Source organism: Triticum dicoccoides, chromosome 5A (genome assembly GCF_002162155.2).
Source record: "Triticum dicoccoides isolate Atlit2015 ecotype Zavitan chromosome 5A, WEW_v2.0, whole genome shotgun sequence".
Lineage (NCBI taxonomy): Eukaryota > Viridiplantae > Streptophyta > Magnoliopsida > Poales > Poaceae > Triticum > Triticum dicoccoides.
Genome location: NC_041388.1, coordinates 631,846,517 through 631,862,191, shown reverse-complemented (window position 1 = coordinate 631,862,191; position 15,675 = coordinate 631,846,517). Strand labels below are relative to the sequence as shown.

The 15,675-nt window shown below is 44.7% G+C and overlaps 1 protein-coding gene across 1 annotated transcript; it reads left to right on the top strand.

The window, feature by feature from the left end:
- Window positions 1-2,147: 2,147 nt before the first annotated feature.
- Window positions 2,148-7,143, top strand: LOC119303594. Its single transcript, XM_037580727.1, has 2 exons — window positions 2,148-3,457; window positions 6,712-7,143. The coding sequence occupies exons 1-2, from the start codon at window positions 2,214-2,216 to the stop codon at window positions 6,731-6,733; spliced, it is 1,266 nt and encodes a 421-aa protein (XP_037436624.1). The 5' UTR covers window positions 2,148-2,213; the 3' UTR covers window positions 6,734-7,143.
- Window positions 7,144-15,675: the final 8,532 nt, after the last annotated feature.

Below are 15,675 nucleotides of genomic sequence, written 5' to 3'. Positions count from 1 at the left end.
TTCGACATTTTTCATCTTACAATTATTTTGAAAGTACTACCAAAAAACCGAAAGGAATTTTTCGACCAACTACCGAAAAAAATCAGAAGAAAACTACTTGCTCCATCCCATAATATAACATTGTTTGGTAAGCCGTCTTTGGTTGCAAAACGATCTTATATTATGGGATGGAGGGAGTAGCTTCTTTTAAATAGACAAACAAAGAGAAAACCTAGCTGGTGAAAGCAAGCGAGCGGGTGAGCCAGGTGGCTCAATATTGGGCCGCCGCCCACTAGCATCAAGCTTAAGGTACACACATGTGGGCTAGCCCATTTAGAGTACTTTTAAAATTTTAAAATTCGTGAATTTTCCAAATTTCATGAATATTTTTAAAATTCAAAACCTTTTTTAAAATTCATGACATTTTTAAGATCCACAATCATGAACATTTATTCAAATCCACGAACTTTTTTCAAATGCTTGAACTTTTTAAAATCCACTAATTGAGGAACATTTATTCAATTCTGTGAACTTTTTTTAAATTCACAAACTTTTCTCTATATTTTTGATTTGTTTTCAAATCTTTCGACATTTTTCATCTTACAATTATTTTGAAAGTACTATAAAAAAACCGAAAGGAATTTTTCGACCAACTACCGAAAATAAATCAGAAGAAAACTACTTGCTCCATCCCATAATATAACATTGTTTGGCAAGCCGTCTTTGGTTGCAAAACGATCTTATATTATGGGATGGAGGGAGTATCTTCTTTTAGATAGACAAACAAAGAGAAAACCTAGCTGGTGAAAGCAAGCGAGCGGGTGAGCCAGGTGGCTCAATATTGGGCCGCCGCCCACTAGCATCAAGCTTAAGGTACACACATGTGGGCTAGCCCGTTTAGAGGTTAAGTACTCGAGCACGTAAAAAAATGGCCTAAAAGACCCGAGCCAGCGAGAGATCGAACTCGTGACGCTCCGCTCGTGAAGTGAAGAACCTGACCAATCAAGCTGGCAAAATCTAGTGATTTGTATGCAGTGCAAGAGTTTAAAGTATCGAACATCTTTCAAGTTTTCACGAATAATTCAATAAAATAAATGGAAAATTCTGCACAAAAATTGACAGACGCAAATGCATTTTTAAAACCATGAACATTTTTTTCCAAAAAATGTGAACACATTTTGAAATTCGAACAAACTTTTGAAACTTGAGCAATTATTGAAAAGATGAACAAAATTTTTGAAATTCCTAAAAAAATATTTTTTTGAAAATATACATCGAACATTTTGTAATACATGCAAAACAATTTTTAAATACATATAATATATGCACAACGATTTTGAACTCCACAGTGAATATTTTTGTGATATACCCAGAACAAAATTTTAATATATGTTGAATTTTTTTGTAATATACTCTGAACAATTTTTAACTACACATTGAACATTTTTGTGATATACGTTGAACATTATTTCAATACACAATGAACATTTGTGTGATATACGCCGAATTTGTTTGAGTTGTGAACAAAATTTAAAAACCTTGACTTTTTCTAAAATCACTACCAAAATTTGGAATTTTAAACATTTTTTGAAAACAAAGGATATAAAATAAAAACAAAATGGTAAAATAAAAATATAAGAAAAAAAATGAAACTGAATCAGAATCAGAAAAGAAACCGAAACAAAAAAAGCAAACAGATTTTTTTTTGGAAATTTGGTTAAAAAAAATACCGTTTAAAGGAACCTGCTAGAAGGTGAAGTCGGCCGGCCCGTCGCGTGGCAGACGACGTGCATCAGGAGGCGAGCAGATAGAGTTTTGATCATGCCATGTCACACTTTCTGGCCCCAAAACCGCCTAAAATTGATGCAAAACCACCTAAGGGGGAGATTTACCCGGTTTTAAGGAATTGGGGGTTAAGATCATACCAAATTTGAGTTCAGGGGGGTATTTGTCCCTCAGGCTACATTTGAGGGTGAAAAATAGACTTCTTTCAGAAAAAAGGGACATCAACGAGACGGCCCGCTTCGTTCGCTTGTGCGTGCGACTGAGTTCCTGGCCCAATGAGCCGCCCCTTCTAGTTTATCGCCCTTCTAGCGTCTGTGGCCCAATGAGACGGTATAATATTGAGTCTGTCGCCCTTCCTTCCTCCCCCTCCACTAGTTCCTCCACCAAAAACTAGGGTTAGGGTTAGGGCGGCGGCGGCGGCGGCGGCTTTATTTCCGATCGCGATCGCCATGGCCACCGGAGGCGCCCCAAAGCCGGAGGAAGAGACCGTCGTCTTCCCCGATTGGGTGATGCTGGAACGCATCTTCCGCAAACGGTGCCACGACGACCTAGACGCTGCTGGTGAGGCCGTCAACAAGAACAAGACCGCCGCTCCAGTCAAGATTGACAGCGTCCACTCCTGCTTCGTCTCCTTCACCCTCGCAGCTCCTCCAGGTTCCTCCTACTTCAACCTCCATTGGCCGGAGAGACAAGGCTCAGAAGAACTCCTTGCCTTCGTCCGGGCAGTCGACAAGAACCTTGTCCTCTTCGACATCGCGATCCCCGACCCGATTCGCTACAGGGACGCTCCGCCAGATCTGTTCGTCTACACGGCCTCTGCTCCTCCCCTCTCGGTGCAGCAGCTTCCTCGGCGCAGCACAAAGCAGTTCCTGGCTCATAAGTTCACCACCGGCATTCTGCAGCTCGAAGCGGAGCACTGCTACATCGTTGCCGACCTCAATGTCCGCCCCAAGAAAAAGGGCGCTAGTGCTGAACTCTGTGTCTTCAACTCCGGCGCCAACGAGTGGAGAATCATCCCCGAGGTGCTTGCTGATAAGCTCCCTGACCTCTGGTGGACCGATGATGTGTTTGCTTTCGATGGCCGTTTCCTTTGCTGGGTGGACTACTTCAGCGGCGTTGTGCTATGCGACTTCTCCAAAAATGTGGACTCCCAGGTGCTCCACTTCGTGCCTTTTCCTGGAGGAATCAAATACCCTGATGATGCACGGTTCCCGAGGTACTTCCCAGGGAGGTTCCGAAGTGTGTCCATCAGCCAAGGCATGATGCGCTATGTCCATATTGACAATGACTTTCATCAGACAGTCCACAGTGGCTGGCGAGGGATTGCTCCTAAGAGAAGCAAACGGCGGCAGAAGCAGCTAACCCACAAAATCACCATTTGGACGTTGAACTCCAAGTTCGAGTGGGAGGTGCATTGTGAGATCAACCTGGATTGTCTCTGGGCACAACCTCGTTACCGAGGTCTGAGCTTACCTTGGCGTCTTCCTGAGTTCCCAGTCATCAGCATGGATGACCCGGGTGTTCTGTGCTGCCTGCTGAGGGCGAAGGAATTTGCTGGCAAGGAGTGGATGATCATGGTTGACATGAAGCATGCGGATCTGCAGTCATGTACTGATGTGAATGTAGAAGACAAGTTCTCTAATACCACCCAACTTTCAACTGTCTTCTCCAAATACCTTCAAAAGGCGAACAGGTAACTGGCTACAAGAAGCTCCCTTAATATTCAAATGACATCTTTCACGTACGTTCTTACATATTATATAACATGCTTGCCTTTGCTTAGCTTTCTGTTGGATACGGTACTGGTAAACACTGGTGTTTTTCCTTACTTATCGTACCTATGGTGCAATAGACATGCTGCCTGGTTTTTCATTCCATGTAGGATTCTCAAAGAACTTCTTTCTTAATTGATGTCATTCACGCACATTCTTACATACATACAACCTCCGTCCCAAATTAATTGTCTTAGATTGATTGGACAAATCTAAGACAAGTAATTTGGGATGGAGGGAGTATTATATAACATGGTTGCCTTTGCTTAGCTTTCTGTTGGATATTGTAGTGGTAAACACTGGTGTTTTTCCTTATTTATCGTACCTATGGTGCAATAGACATGCTGCCCGGTTGCATTCGGTGTAGGATTCTCAAAGAACTTTGGCTTTGGTGCACGCTTTATAGCTTACTGCATGTTGTCTGCTCCCTGTATGAATCACTTTGAAGTGTCCCCTTCTTTCATTGTCAACTCTCTGCACAGTGACTGACCCATACCATCCTACTAATCAGGGTTGTTTTCCCTATGTTATTCTCTGTTGCTTTACTCCTGCCCCAAAGTTTCTATTTTGCTGCCTTCTGCCGTTGCATGTCCTCTAGTGTTGCTGTGTTATAGTAATATGTATATATATATATATATATATATATATATATATATATAGAGAGAGAGAGAGAGAGAGAGAGAGAGAGATTAATTGAAGCATTTAATATGTTGTTGCCTTGAATCTTCTGTTGGCTGTTCCAGTGTTTGAGTTGTAGCTGCTTCAGTTGTGTAGAGATTCCAATATGGACTCCCTCCGTTCGTAAATATAAGTCCTTTTTAGAGATTCCAATATGGACTACGTACAGAGCGAAATGAGTGAGTATAAGCTTTGGTCCTTCTGCCATCAAGTTTTCCTTAAGAGTCTAGAGTCCTCTATTTCTCCTTATTGGATCTTTTGCTCTTTACATGGGATTGTCCATTATCTGTACAAATGGGACTGTAATTCTTTCAGCAGCCTTCTGTCGCCACTAGCATGGTGCTATTTTGAAGTGAATTCTTGGAACCACATTGTTTTGATTGCTGTTGTAAAGCATAAAACTATATTGTCTTCTAATTTCTGTAGGGGGGACAAGCGTCTATGAAGCTTTATTAGCACATACTTTTCTGTTGGCAAAATTTCTTTGGTTTACTTTGGGTCAATCAGGTCACATCTCTGACTGTTTCTGTTAGAATCCTTTTGTTTGAGATAGCGTATACCATGGTTTTTAAGGCAGTAAAGTGTCCTAAGGCGTTCTACCCCTGCTCTGACGCCTAAGCGGGCACCTGAGCACTAAGGCAGACTAAGCGCCTAAAGCGGGCAGATTTCCAAGGCGCTGCCAGGGCGCCTAAGCGTCCTAACGCAGACGCCTTAAAAACCATGGCATATACTTTTATATCGTCTAACTGATTGCTGGCCATGGTGGAGCTTAGTGTAGACCAACAGGGCCCATGCCCCCCTCCCCCCCTTAATTTTTCCATCCATCGAAGAAAATGCTATTAATTTGGTTCCCTTCGAGTAATGGCCCCCTCTTGAATTATGCTCAAGCTCTGCCAGTACTGGGCCAGTGAGCCATTCTCTTTATTCTCTCTCTCTATATATATAGATTAATTGAAGCATTTAATATGTTGTTGCCTTGAATCTTCTGTTGGGCTGTTCCAGTGTTTGAGTTGTAGCTGCTTCAGTTGTGTAGAGATTCCAATATGGACTCCCTCCGTTCGTAAATATATGTCCTTTTTAGAGATTCCAATATGGACTACGTACAGAGCGAAATGAGTGAGTATAAGCTTTGGTCCTTCTGCCATCAAGTTTTCCTTAAGAGTCTAGAGTACTCTATTTCTCCTTATTGGATCTTTTGCTCTTTACATGGGATTGTCCATTATCTGTACAAATGGGACTGTAATTCTTTCAGCAGCCTTCTGTCGCCACTAGCATGGTGCTATTTTGAAGTGAATTCTTCGAACCACATTATTTTGATTGCTGTTGTAAAGCATAAAACTATATTGTCCTCTAATTTCTGTAGGGGGGACAAGCGTCTATGAAGCTTTATTAGCACATACTTCTCTGTTGGCAAAATTTCTTTGGTTTACTTTGGGTCAATCAGGTCACATCTCTGGCTGTTTCTGTTAGAATCCTTTTGTTTGAGATAGCGTATACCATGGTTTTTAAGGCAGTAAAGTGTCCTAAGGCGTTCTACCCCTGCTCTGACGCCTAAGCGGGCACCTGAGCACTAAGGCAGACTAAGCGCCTAAAGCGGGCAGATTTCCAAGGCGCTGCCAGGGCGCCTAAGCGTCCTAACGCAGACGCCTTAAAAACCATGGCATATACTTTTATATCGTCTAACTGAGTGCTGGCCATGGTGGAGCTTAGTGTAGACCAACAGGGCCCATGCCCCCCTCCCCCCTTAATTTTTCCATCCATCGAAGAAAATGCTATTAATTTGGTTCCCTTCGAGTAATGGCCCCCTCTTGAATTATGCTCAAGCTCTGCCAGTACTGGGCCAGTGAGCCATTCTCTTTACACGGGAGTGCCATTAGCTAAAACCCCTGTAGTATTAGCTTTGCTGGCCTTCTCATGTTACTGTCTTACTCTTGATTCTGGCTACAACCCTTCTGATTGTTTTCTCTAACCTCTCATGCCTCATTTCATTCTCTCACGCCTAATCCGACATTGGTACGGCTGGACTGTGGTGAGGACTCCAATTTTTCTCGAGTATGCTGCCCTGTCGCCGCGTTCAGCCTCTTGTTACACCTGAACACACACACACACACACCATGCCTGGCTGCAGCATGTTTGCTACCAGTCCCTGCATGTCAGTTGTAGTCCTTACCAGAGGCTGTGCCTGCTCATTGAGGCCACACCGCAACGCCATGGCTATGTGGTGTTCTGAATATTATGTCAAGCTAGGCGATGACATTACCATCTGAATCCATGTCAAATATATGATGCAATTGCATTTGCATTAATATTGAGTGCAGAACTATTTTCTTTACCAATATACTCCACTGCAATGCCATTTGTCTTTCTTGTTTGTCTTTTTTTAAACTACCCTTTTCAAGTGACAATTCATCTTATCTGTTTATACTGTTCGCAAACAACATACTCAGATGTTCAGATGGTGTATATATCTGAGTTATTTTTATTTCTATTTTTAAAGGGATGGCATGGGACAACATTGAGCTAACTTCATTGAAATGCAAGTCTGCAATATGAAGACCTGTAATCTGGTGACTGAAGGTGAACACTTTGCGGATGCTCAAATCAAAGATGTTTGTCAATGACGCGGTGCAGGCAGAACAGTTTGATGATGTACTGATGAATATCTATTGGAGTAACGCTACATGTTCTGGATCATTTAATCATATGTTTTAGCGTTAAAAGTATGAGATTGAATATCTTTTCTTTCATGAAAATTGAATTGAGGGCAAGCACAAGGAAAAAAAATAGTGCTAGACATTATTTTTGGTTTTCTTATCGAGGCCAAAATGTCTTAATTACAGAGATCTTCCAATATTTTTCTATTGGGGGTTCTTCCATTCCTTTTTTTTGAGGAATTATGACAGTGAGGGAAGCTCCCCACTGACCTTTATATTTCTCATTCCTTTTATTGAGCACAATGATGTGAATCAGGCTTTAATAAGTTCTAATACGCAGCGGCACAATTCATGCTCACTTGTACTCCCTCCGTTCCTAAATATAAGTTTTTCTACATATGAAGCAAAATAAGTGAATTTACACTCTAAAATATGTCTATATACATCCGTATGTTTCGTTCCTAAATATAAGTAGTCAATTGTTGGAATGTCAGCTCTTCCTCGATCTCGCTACAATAAAATATGGGTCTCACTTAATCCTAATAGTGTTCTTATTTTTTCTAAAATTATTCGCTTGCTTACTCCTAACAAGTAGGGTCCACACTTATCATTGTGAGATAGATAGAGTTGACATGTGGGTATAGGGGTATTTTGTCATATAACATGGTCAATGAGTTTGACCTGACAATAACAATGTCTAATGGCATTTCTGAGCAAACATCTAATGGAATGATGACAATTTTTAGATATCTAATGGCATTTTTAGAAAACATCTCATGGAACGATGGCATTTTTGAGCGTTTGTAATTTCTAGTGGCAAAACTGAGCAGTGAGACACAATTAGTGGCATAAATGATAAAAACCCTTTAATCTATCCTCACTTAGCTCAAAAAAACATTCACCACACCTAATACCAAAATAACAATTCCACTAGAGATGCAGTGTCATGTGCCGTTGAAATGAAATGCACCGAGCACATTCATATTTATCCTAGATCAGTTTTCAGCATGAACTTTTTCCATCCATCGCTGAATTAATTACGATCATCAGGATTTCCTGTACCACAAAAAACTCAATTAGAAAAACACAACTTTGTTTCTGCTATAAGGAAATTCATCATAGTGGCAAAGGGTGCAAAATATGAGACCAAAAATGCGTATGAAAACTTGGCAATGATCTGTTCAAATAAACAATACAAGTTCTCAAAGAAACTATGTCAACTTTCAAGAAACACTTGATGAAGAAACAACATGACAGCGGTATTAACAAAATCTTGAATAGGAAAGGATGTTCTAAACAACAGCAGGTTCCCATGAATTATGATTTTGAATGCAAAGAAGATAGCTACAAGAATTTCTTGTTCTCAATACAAGTCTATTGTGGATAATAACACACATGTCCAGGATATTTTGTTACAACAAAGGATATATGGTAGGCTGACCTGATATATGTATGGCAAGAAGAAATCAAGGATTTCTCAGAATTCAACCAGAAATGATCATCAATATTTTTCCCTGAAGAATGATGTCAACCGCGTCAATTCCTAAAAGATGTATAAAGAAGTTTGTTTGTTTACTTGGTTTAGAGGAAGAACCCAATAAACATGGCAAGCTGTCATAGCCCTAGAATTTGATTGCAGATAGTGGCATTGCATCCATGCATCATGTCTAAAGTTATGTGAAATTGAAATGGGGATTGATCCAAACCCTAGCACCAAAATTAAATCAACTAGGTTCAACTAAAAATTGCATTCAATGAACCCAAAATGCCTTCATCAATGTTTGATATTTTTGGCAAGGCTTTGAGTCCAAACAAAAAATGGTGAACATTTTTGTGGAATATTCTGGGCACTAAATTTAAATCATTACTGTATTTTGCATTTGGAATTATATTCATAATATATAAGAATATATTTTCAAAAGCCCTGAAATATTTTATGTGCATCTGGAAATGACCAATGTGCAACATAAAAATATTTAGAGGAATCTTTGGCACTAATTGAAGTCATTTTGATTTCAAACAGTGGCAAATAAATAAAAAGAAAACAGAACAAAATAAAACAGAGCAGAAACCTCACCTGGCTTACCTGGCCTGCTCCTGTAGCAGAGGCCCAGCCCACTAGGTGCCGTCGTCCTCCTGGCGCCAGTCGGCCAGGCGCGTGGGCGACGCGCGCGCACGCACGCACGCACGACACGCCACGCCACCAGGGTGCCTGCCTGCCTCTTCCTGCCAGCGAGACGTCGCGAGCACCGCCCGGAGCCGTCTGGCTCTTCCTCTCTTTTCCTGGAGCTCTTCCCCCTCCTCTGGTTCTCTCGCCCTTGCTGGTCCCCACCTCAACGAACCGCGCCGCCGTGACCGACGAGCTCCACCATGGTCGCAGCCATTCCCTCGCTCCCTCTCCGCGTCCTCGAGCTCCACCCCGACCCCGTGGAGCAACACACCTGACACATGCGACCAGAAGAGGCCCAGTCGACCGGAGCGTCTTCGTCTTCACCTCTGGTGCCCGGAGATCGAATCCGTCGATTTGCCTCGTCCAGAGCGTTCCCGAGGCCGCTGACCTACCCTGTCGCATCCCTATGAGCTCCTGCTCCTTTCCCTTGCTCATCCCCTTCGTTTCCGTGCCCTAGCTGCCTCTCCCACCATGGCCGCAAGCTTCTCGCCGCCGGCCATGAGGTCGCCGTGGCCAGAGCCCGAACCAGCCGCTCCCGCACGCGTCATCGTTCCCCTTGCCTCTCCAGGAGCCCGTAGCCACCACCAGATCTTCCCCACGTGCCCTATAGCCGCCACCCAAGCTCACCCGAGCTTCGGCCACCGCCACGAGCTCGTCTCCGGCGAGTACGACGCACCACAACCGCTGCTGCTTGCTCCGTTGGATGCGGATGAGCACCAGCTTCACGCAAAGCCCCTCCGCCACTCGTTTGGTCGCCGGAGGAGCAAACCCGACGCGCTCTGCCGTCTCTGGCTTCACCGGCGATGAGCCGCCGGCCTAATTCCGGTTTAGTTAGTACTAATGACTCCACTGAACACCCCAGAGCCACTGCTATGTGGGCCCTTGTGCCTGTTTAGGTTAGTTTAATTCCTATTTAGATTAGTGCTAATCTTGTGGACCCTGTTGGAACCGCAACCCTCTAGCTACCTCTTCTCTCACTCGAACGAAGGTGGAAGAAAAAGAACAGTGGACAAAAGATTTTCCGGTCGGCGCACGAACGCCCCAATCCTTTTCTTCCTTACAGTAGCTACATGGCTACACATGGCTCATACCGACACTCAGTGGCACATACCACACCGCAATCAGCAATGCAGGGGGTCTTTTATGCCCCGGCACACACACACACACACACACACACACTCTGGCACGGTGTGATCCGCTCGGCCCGGCCACCCCTCACAATGATATCACGCGAAGGACTCGGTTGCTCTCAACAGCCCATGCATGCATGACTCAGCATGCAGCCACACCTCTAGCTAGCTTATCCATGCAAACTAACTAATTTCCTAGCCTGCAGCATGCACCATACACACACACGCTGGTCATCACACCTAGACATGGTTTAATCCTAACACTCCCCCTAAACCATGACTTGGCTTGCCATCGCCAGAGTTATCGTAGCTCTCGTCGTTGTGGTCACCACAGCCGTGACCCAGCCCGCGGACCCGACCCGGCGCACCGACGCCGGTTGCACCGCCACGGACCCGACCTGGCGCACTGACGTCGGTCGCACCGTGCTCCGTCATGACCCGGCGACATACACCGAGCTCCTTCTCTGCCGGCGACACACGCTTGGTGTCCCTCTGCGTCCCGCACGTCCCGCGCGCACTTGACGCACCCGACGAGCCCGACCGCACCAATGCGTCCCGCACGTCCCCAACCCGCCCGACGAGCCCGACCGCATCAGACGCTCACTGCGCGCTGCCTCCGCGTCCGCCATGGCAGCCACCAGCGACAAACGCCGGAAGGATGTAGCCGAACTCGAGCACGGACTCGAGCACAACGGCGACATACGCCTCCTCCCAACATCAACCGCACGCTCGTACGCGCGCCCGCGGTCCCGACGCGCCCGACGCGTCCAGTGCGCACCCATAACACACACCGGTCGCGCCCGGCTCGCCGCCACGGCCTATTGCCCTGCACCGCTACGGCCTCAACCGCAGCGCAACACCTCCATGCCGCCATGCCGCTGTGTGTCGTTGAAGCCGCCACCACGCAGGTCCTCCGCGGCCTCCCCACCGTGCCGCCGCAGCCCCCCGCGGCCTCCTCGCCACGCCGTGCACCTCCATAGACCGACACACGGCCCGGAGCATCGCGCAGCCGCCGGCGAACTCCGCCACCGCCGGCACGCCTCCGACAAGGAGAACGCCGCCCAAGATGAACCAGTTCATGGTACCAATTGTTGGAACCGCAACCCTCTAGCTATCTCTTCTCTCACTCGAATGGAGGTGGAAGAAAAAGAATAGTGGACAAAAGATTTTCCGGCCGGTGCACGAACGCCGCCACGGGCGCACGAACGCCCCAATCCTTTTCTTCCGTACAGTGGCTACATGGCTGCTCATACCGACGCTTGGTGGCACATACCACACTGCAATCAGCAATATAGGGGGTCTTTTATGCCCCGGCACGCAGACACACTCTGGCACGGTGTGATCCGCTCGGCCCGGCCACCCCTCACAACGATATCACGCGAAGGACTCGACTGCTCTCAACAGCCCATGCATGCATGACTCAGCACGCAGCCACACCTCTAGCTAGCTTATCCATGCAAACTAACTAATTTCCTAGCCTGCAGCATGCACCATACACACACACGCTGGTCATCACACCTAGACGTGGTTTAATCCTAACAGACCCCACATGTCAGCTTTGATTTTGACCAAGTCAATGTTGACCGGTCCCACCTGTCATCCACCCAAACCAGCCCTGAGTCACTTACCAGTGTGCCCCACTGGTCAGGTTTGACCCAGACCAGCCCAGTTGACCTGCTGACGCCAGGCTTACATCATGCTGACCTCATAATCATTTTCTGGCGATTTTATATTTCAGAAATAAATTATAAAATCCAAAAAATTGTTTAAACTTCTAAAAATCATAGAAAATAAACCGTAACTCCAAATGATATAGTTTATATATGAAAAATTATCAGCAAAATTCAAAGAATCTAAATACGGAATTTTCATGCATGTTTGGACAAGTTAACCTCACTGAATAGGACAATTCATGATTATGGAATAAATGGTAATTAGTTTTGGAGTTGGAATTTGCTATAGGTTTTGCTATAGGTTTGATTATGGAATAAATGATTATGACTAACTGTTGCACTAGGTCAATTCAGTACCTTAATATGACATATCATTCATATGAATGTGCATTGCATTGATTGTGGTTCCTTTCGTGTTTGCCTGTGGTTGTTCCCTCTTAGTCGACGATGTTTCTGACGACGTGATCGATGACACCGATGAAGAGCTATACTATCTTTAGAAGTGCCAGGCAAGCAACCCCACCCCCCTTGTTCATCTCGATACAATCCCACTCTCTCGCTCCTGCTCTCTTTTACTGCATTAGGACAACAACGATTCAACTGTTACATGCTGCGGTAGTTGAACCCCTCTCCTCTGCATGACCTGTCATTGCCACAGCAAATAGATGAAACCCACTAGCATGAGTAGGAGTTGTTTGAGCCCTGATGTGCCTACTCATACATGCTTGTTTGTCATGCCTGCTACTGCTTAGAGTTGAGTCAGGGCTGATTCATCGGGGATGAACTGGAATGTGTGAACATGTCCTACTATTGAGAGCTAAGTGTGTGAACATGATTTGGTAGAGGTATCGGTGAGAGGCCATGTAGGAGTACATGGTGGGTTGTCTCATTGAATCCGTCCTCAGGAATTGAGTTCTGTGCTTGTGATCCATGAACAGCTACTACCACGTGTTGGGCCCGAAACCAATGGACCCTCTCGACTTATTAACTGCCCCTGTCATCTGTCCAGGAGTTGCAAGTAGTTTCTGGTGTTCGTAGTATGCTGGAGGCCGTGCGCAGCACTCACCCGAGGGGTGGGCTGTGAGGCGGTAGGCACGTGGCACGGTGTACCAGGTCGCCCGTTTGGTGTCTTGGGAACCCTGCACACAACTTTTGGGGCCGTAAGTGGAAACCTCGGCCGGACTCCCTTCGGATGGAACCTGAATAGGCGATAAGCCCGGACTAGGGATTTGTGTGGTTAGTCAGGCCATGGCCGACACCCTCGCTGGGCTTCCGCTTGAAGGTTGCCGAGTACATGTCGTGTAAACGGCGATAAGTGGTGAGAGCATGTGTGAAGAAGTACACCCCTGCAGGGTTAACATCATCTATTCGAATAGCCGTGTCCGCGGTAAAGGACTTCTGGGTTGCCTGTACAGTTCATAGATAACTTGAAGTGGATACTCTAAAACTCGCAAGATAAGCGTGATTGCTATGGATGGCGTTCTCGTAGGTAGACGGGAGCGGATCCATAGTGGTGTATTGGTATGGTGAATATGTGGACTCGTGTGCACCACCTCAAAGAGTTAATTGCAGTCGTAGTTCAGGATAGCCACCGAGTCAAAGCTGGCTTGCTGCTGTCAAACTCCACCACCCCTTTGTTGATACCGATGCATATGTAGTTAGTTCTGATGTAAGTCTTGCTGGGTACATTTGTACTCACGTTTTCTTATTTTATGTTTTGTAGAGAGACTCCAGTCTCACTAGTAGTTCCGCATGGACTTCGATGTTTAGCTTGTTACCTCAGCTACGATCTTGTACCCTTGGGAGGGTCTTGTAGATAGTCAGGCTTCTCAGCCTTTTTCATTTGTAGTTGTCTGCACTCAGACATGTTTATGCTTCCGGTTGATACTTGTATGCTCTGTATGTTGGGTCATGAGACCCATGTTTGTCATACTTGGCTCCTCGGAGCCTAATCACTAGTGTAGAACCGGGCAATAGCACCGGTTCGTAAGGCCCTTTAGTGCCGGTTTAGTAACCGGCACTAAAGTGTGGGCACTAAAGCCCCCCCCCCCTTTAGTACCGGTTCAGCACGAACCGGTGCTAAAGGGAAACCACGTGGCACGAGCCAGCTCCGGGGGCCGGGAGCCCTTTAGTACCAGTTGGTAACACCAACCGGTACTAAATGTTTGTGGGTTTTTGTTTTATTTTGTATTTTTCAATTAAATTTGTGTTATCAATTTAATTTAGGATTGTTTTACGTTATAATGAGTTGTAGTCGTCGTCATCATCATCATCATCGCATATTAATAAATAAATAAACTCTAGCTAGCTAAAAATCATCGTAGTCGTCTAATTACCACTATTTAATCATCATAGTCATTACCGCTAGCTATCTAATCATCACCAACACTGGCTAGCTTAAAGAGGAAACATTCACTTTGTAGCAGAAGCAAAGATATCATCGAGTTCAACATAATCATCACCAACATCGAAGTTCAGGACACGGACATGAGACAAGTACTAATTAATTAAGAGCATGAACTAGTAGCTACTCCTGCTGCTCCCTCTCAGGTAGAATATCATAGAACATGTATAGCTCTCCTGATTCATCATACTGGAGCATGCAAATGAATCTGTCTCCTAATCTTGGGTTGCGCTTCTCCTTGCTGCCCCCTAGTACTTCTCTGCGATCGTTAACAATTTTGCTCCAATCTTTCACTATTAAGCATTCTTCGCTTTCAGAAATCCTGAATGCACTCATGTGCAATGTAGGATATCTTGGCCGTAAGCTAACCATTGACATGTCACCTTTAGTCTCGATCCACTGAGACACAACTGTCATCGGAAGTCCCTGTTGAAGAACATCGTATAGTAATTAATATACTAAGCAATGAAAGTTTAGCTTCAAAAATAATGTATACAAAAGATGCACTAATTAAGGACAAATAGTTAAAATCTTACCATCTTTCGATTATAGATGTGACCGTAGTTCAATACGATCACCATTGGTCGCACGTTTTGAGTACTATCATTTCTAAGTTCAGGAATTTTTTTTGTCTTGGCAGTATTAAGATCCTCAAGCCATGAAACATAATGACTTATCTCCTCGCAGTTTAGTTGAGCCCCGGGGCAGTAGTAGGTCCTGTCTACCAAGCGCCGGACATGTTTGCTTGAACCGAAATAAGCTGACAATACAAATTAGTTGTCAACTATTTTTGAATAAACTGTATCAAAGACATAAACATATGCATGCATGGTTGAGAAAAACTCACATAATGGTAGAACTGGAGGCATTTGCACATTGACCCAGATGTCTATATTACCTTCAATATCATCTTCTGGACGAATATCAAAGGTGATAACCATATCAGGCTCAAATGCATAAGCCTTGCATAGTGCTTGCCAAGTTTTGCATTCAAAATGGGTGTATGTGTCTCCATTATATAATTTAACGTTGAAAGTATACCCATGGTCCGTCTTCAAGTAAACTCTCTTTACCTCCATATCATCTATAGCACTAAAACCTATCTTATCCAAGACAAAAATTCTTGCATGGCAGGGGATGCGCTAGTAGAATAGTGAAAATTTAAAATTATAAGTTGAAGCAAATGAAGCATAAGTTTTGCATTCAAATAATAATTGACAAAGTGACTTACTGTATCAAATTCGAATGTCTCATCCAGCTTGATGCTGAAGCGCCTACCATCAACAAGGAAATTTCTGTCGCACAGGCCGCGTTGGTCTTCACAGTGTTCGCACATAATGAAATCTTTTTCGTCGTCAGATGACATTTCCTATGTTCATATAGGTGAAACATTAAACACCTATTACTATCTAACATTAATTAATATCTAG

Coding starts and splice junctions, on each gene's coding strand:
- LOC119303594 (XM_037580727.1), top strand. CDS start 2,214: ATGGCCACCGGAGGCGCCCCAAAGCCGGAGGAAGAGACCGTCGTCTTC. Junction 3,458..6,711: donor TACCTTCAAAAGGCGAACAG/GTAACTGGCTAC, acceptor CTATTTTTAAAG/GGATGGCATGGGACAACATT.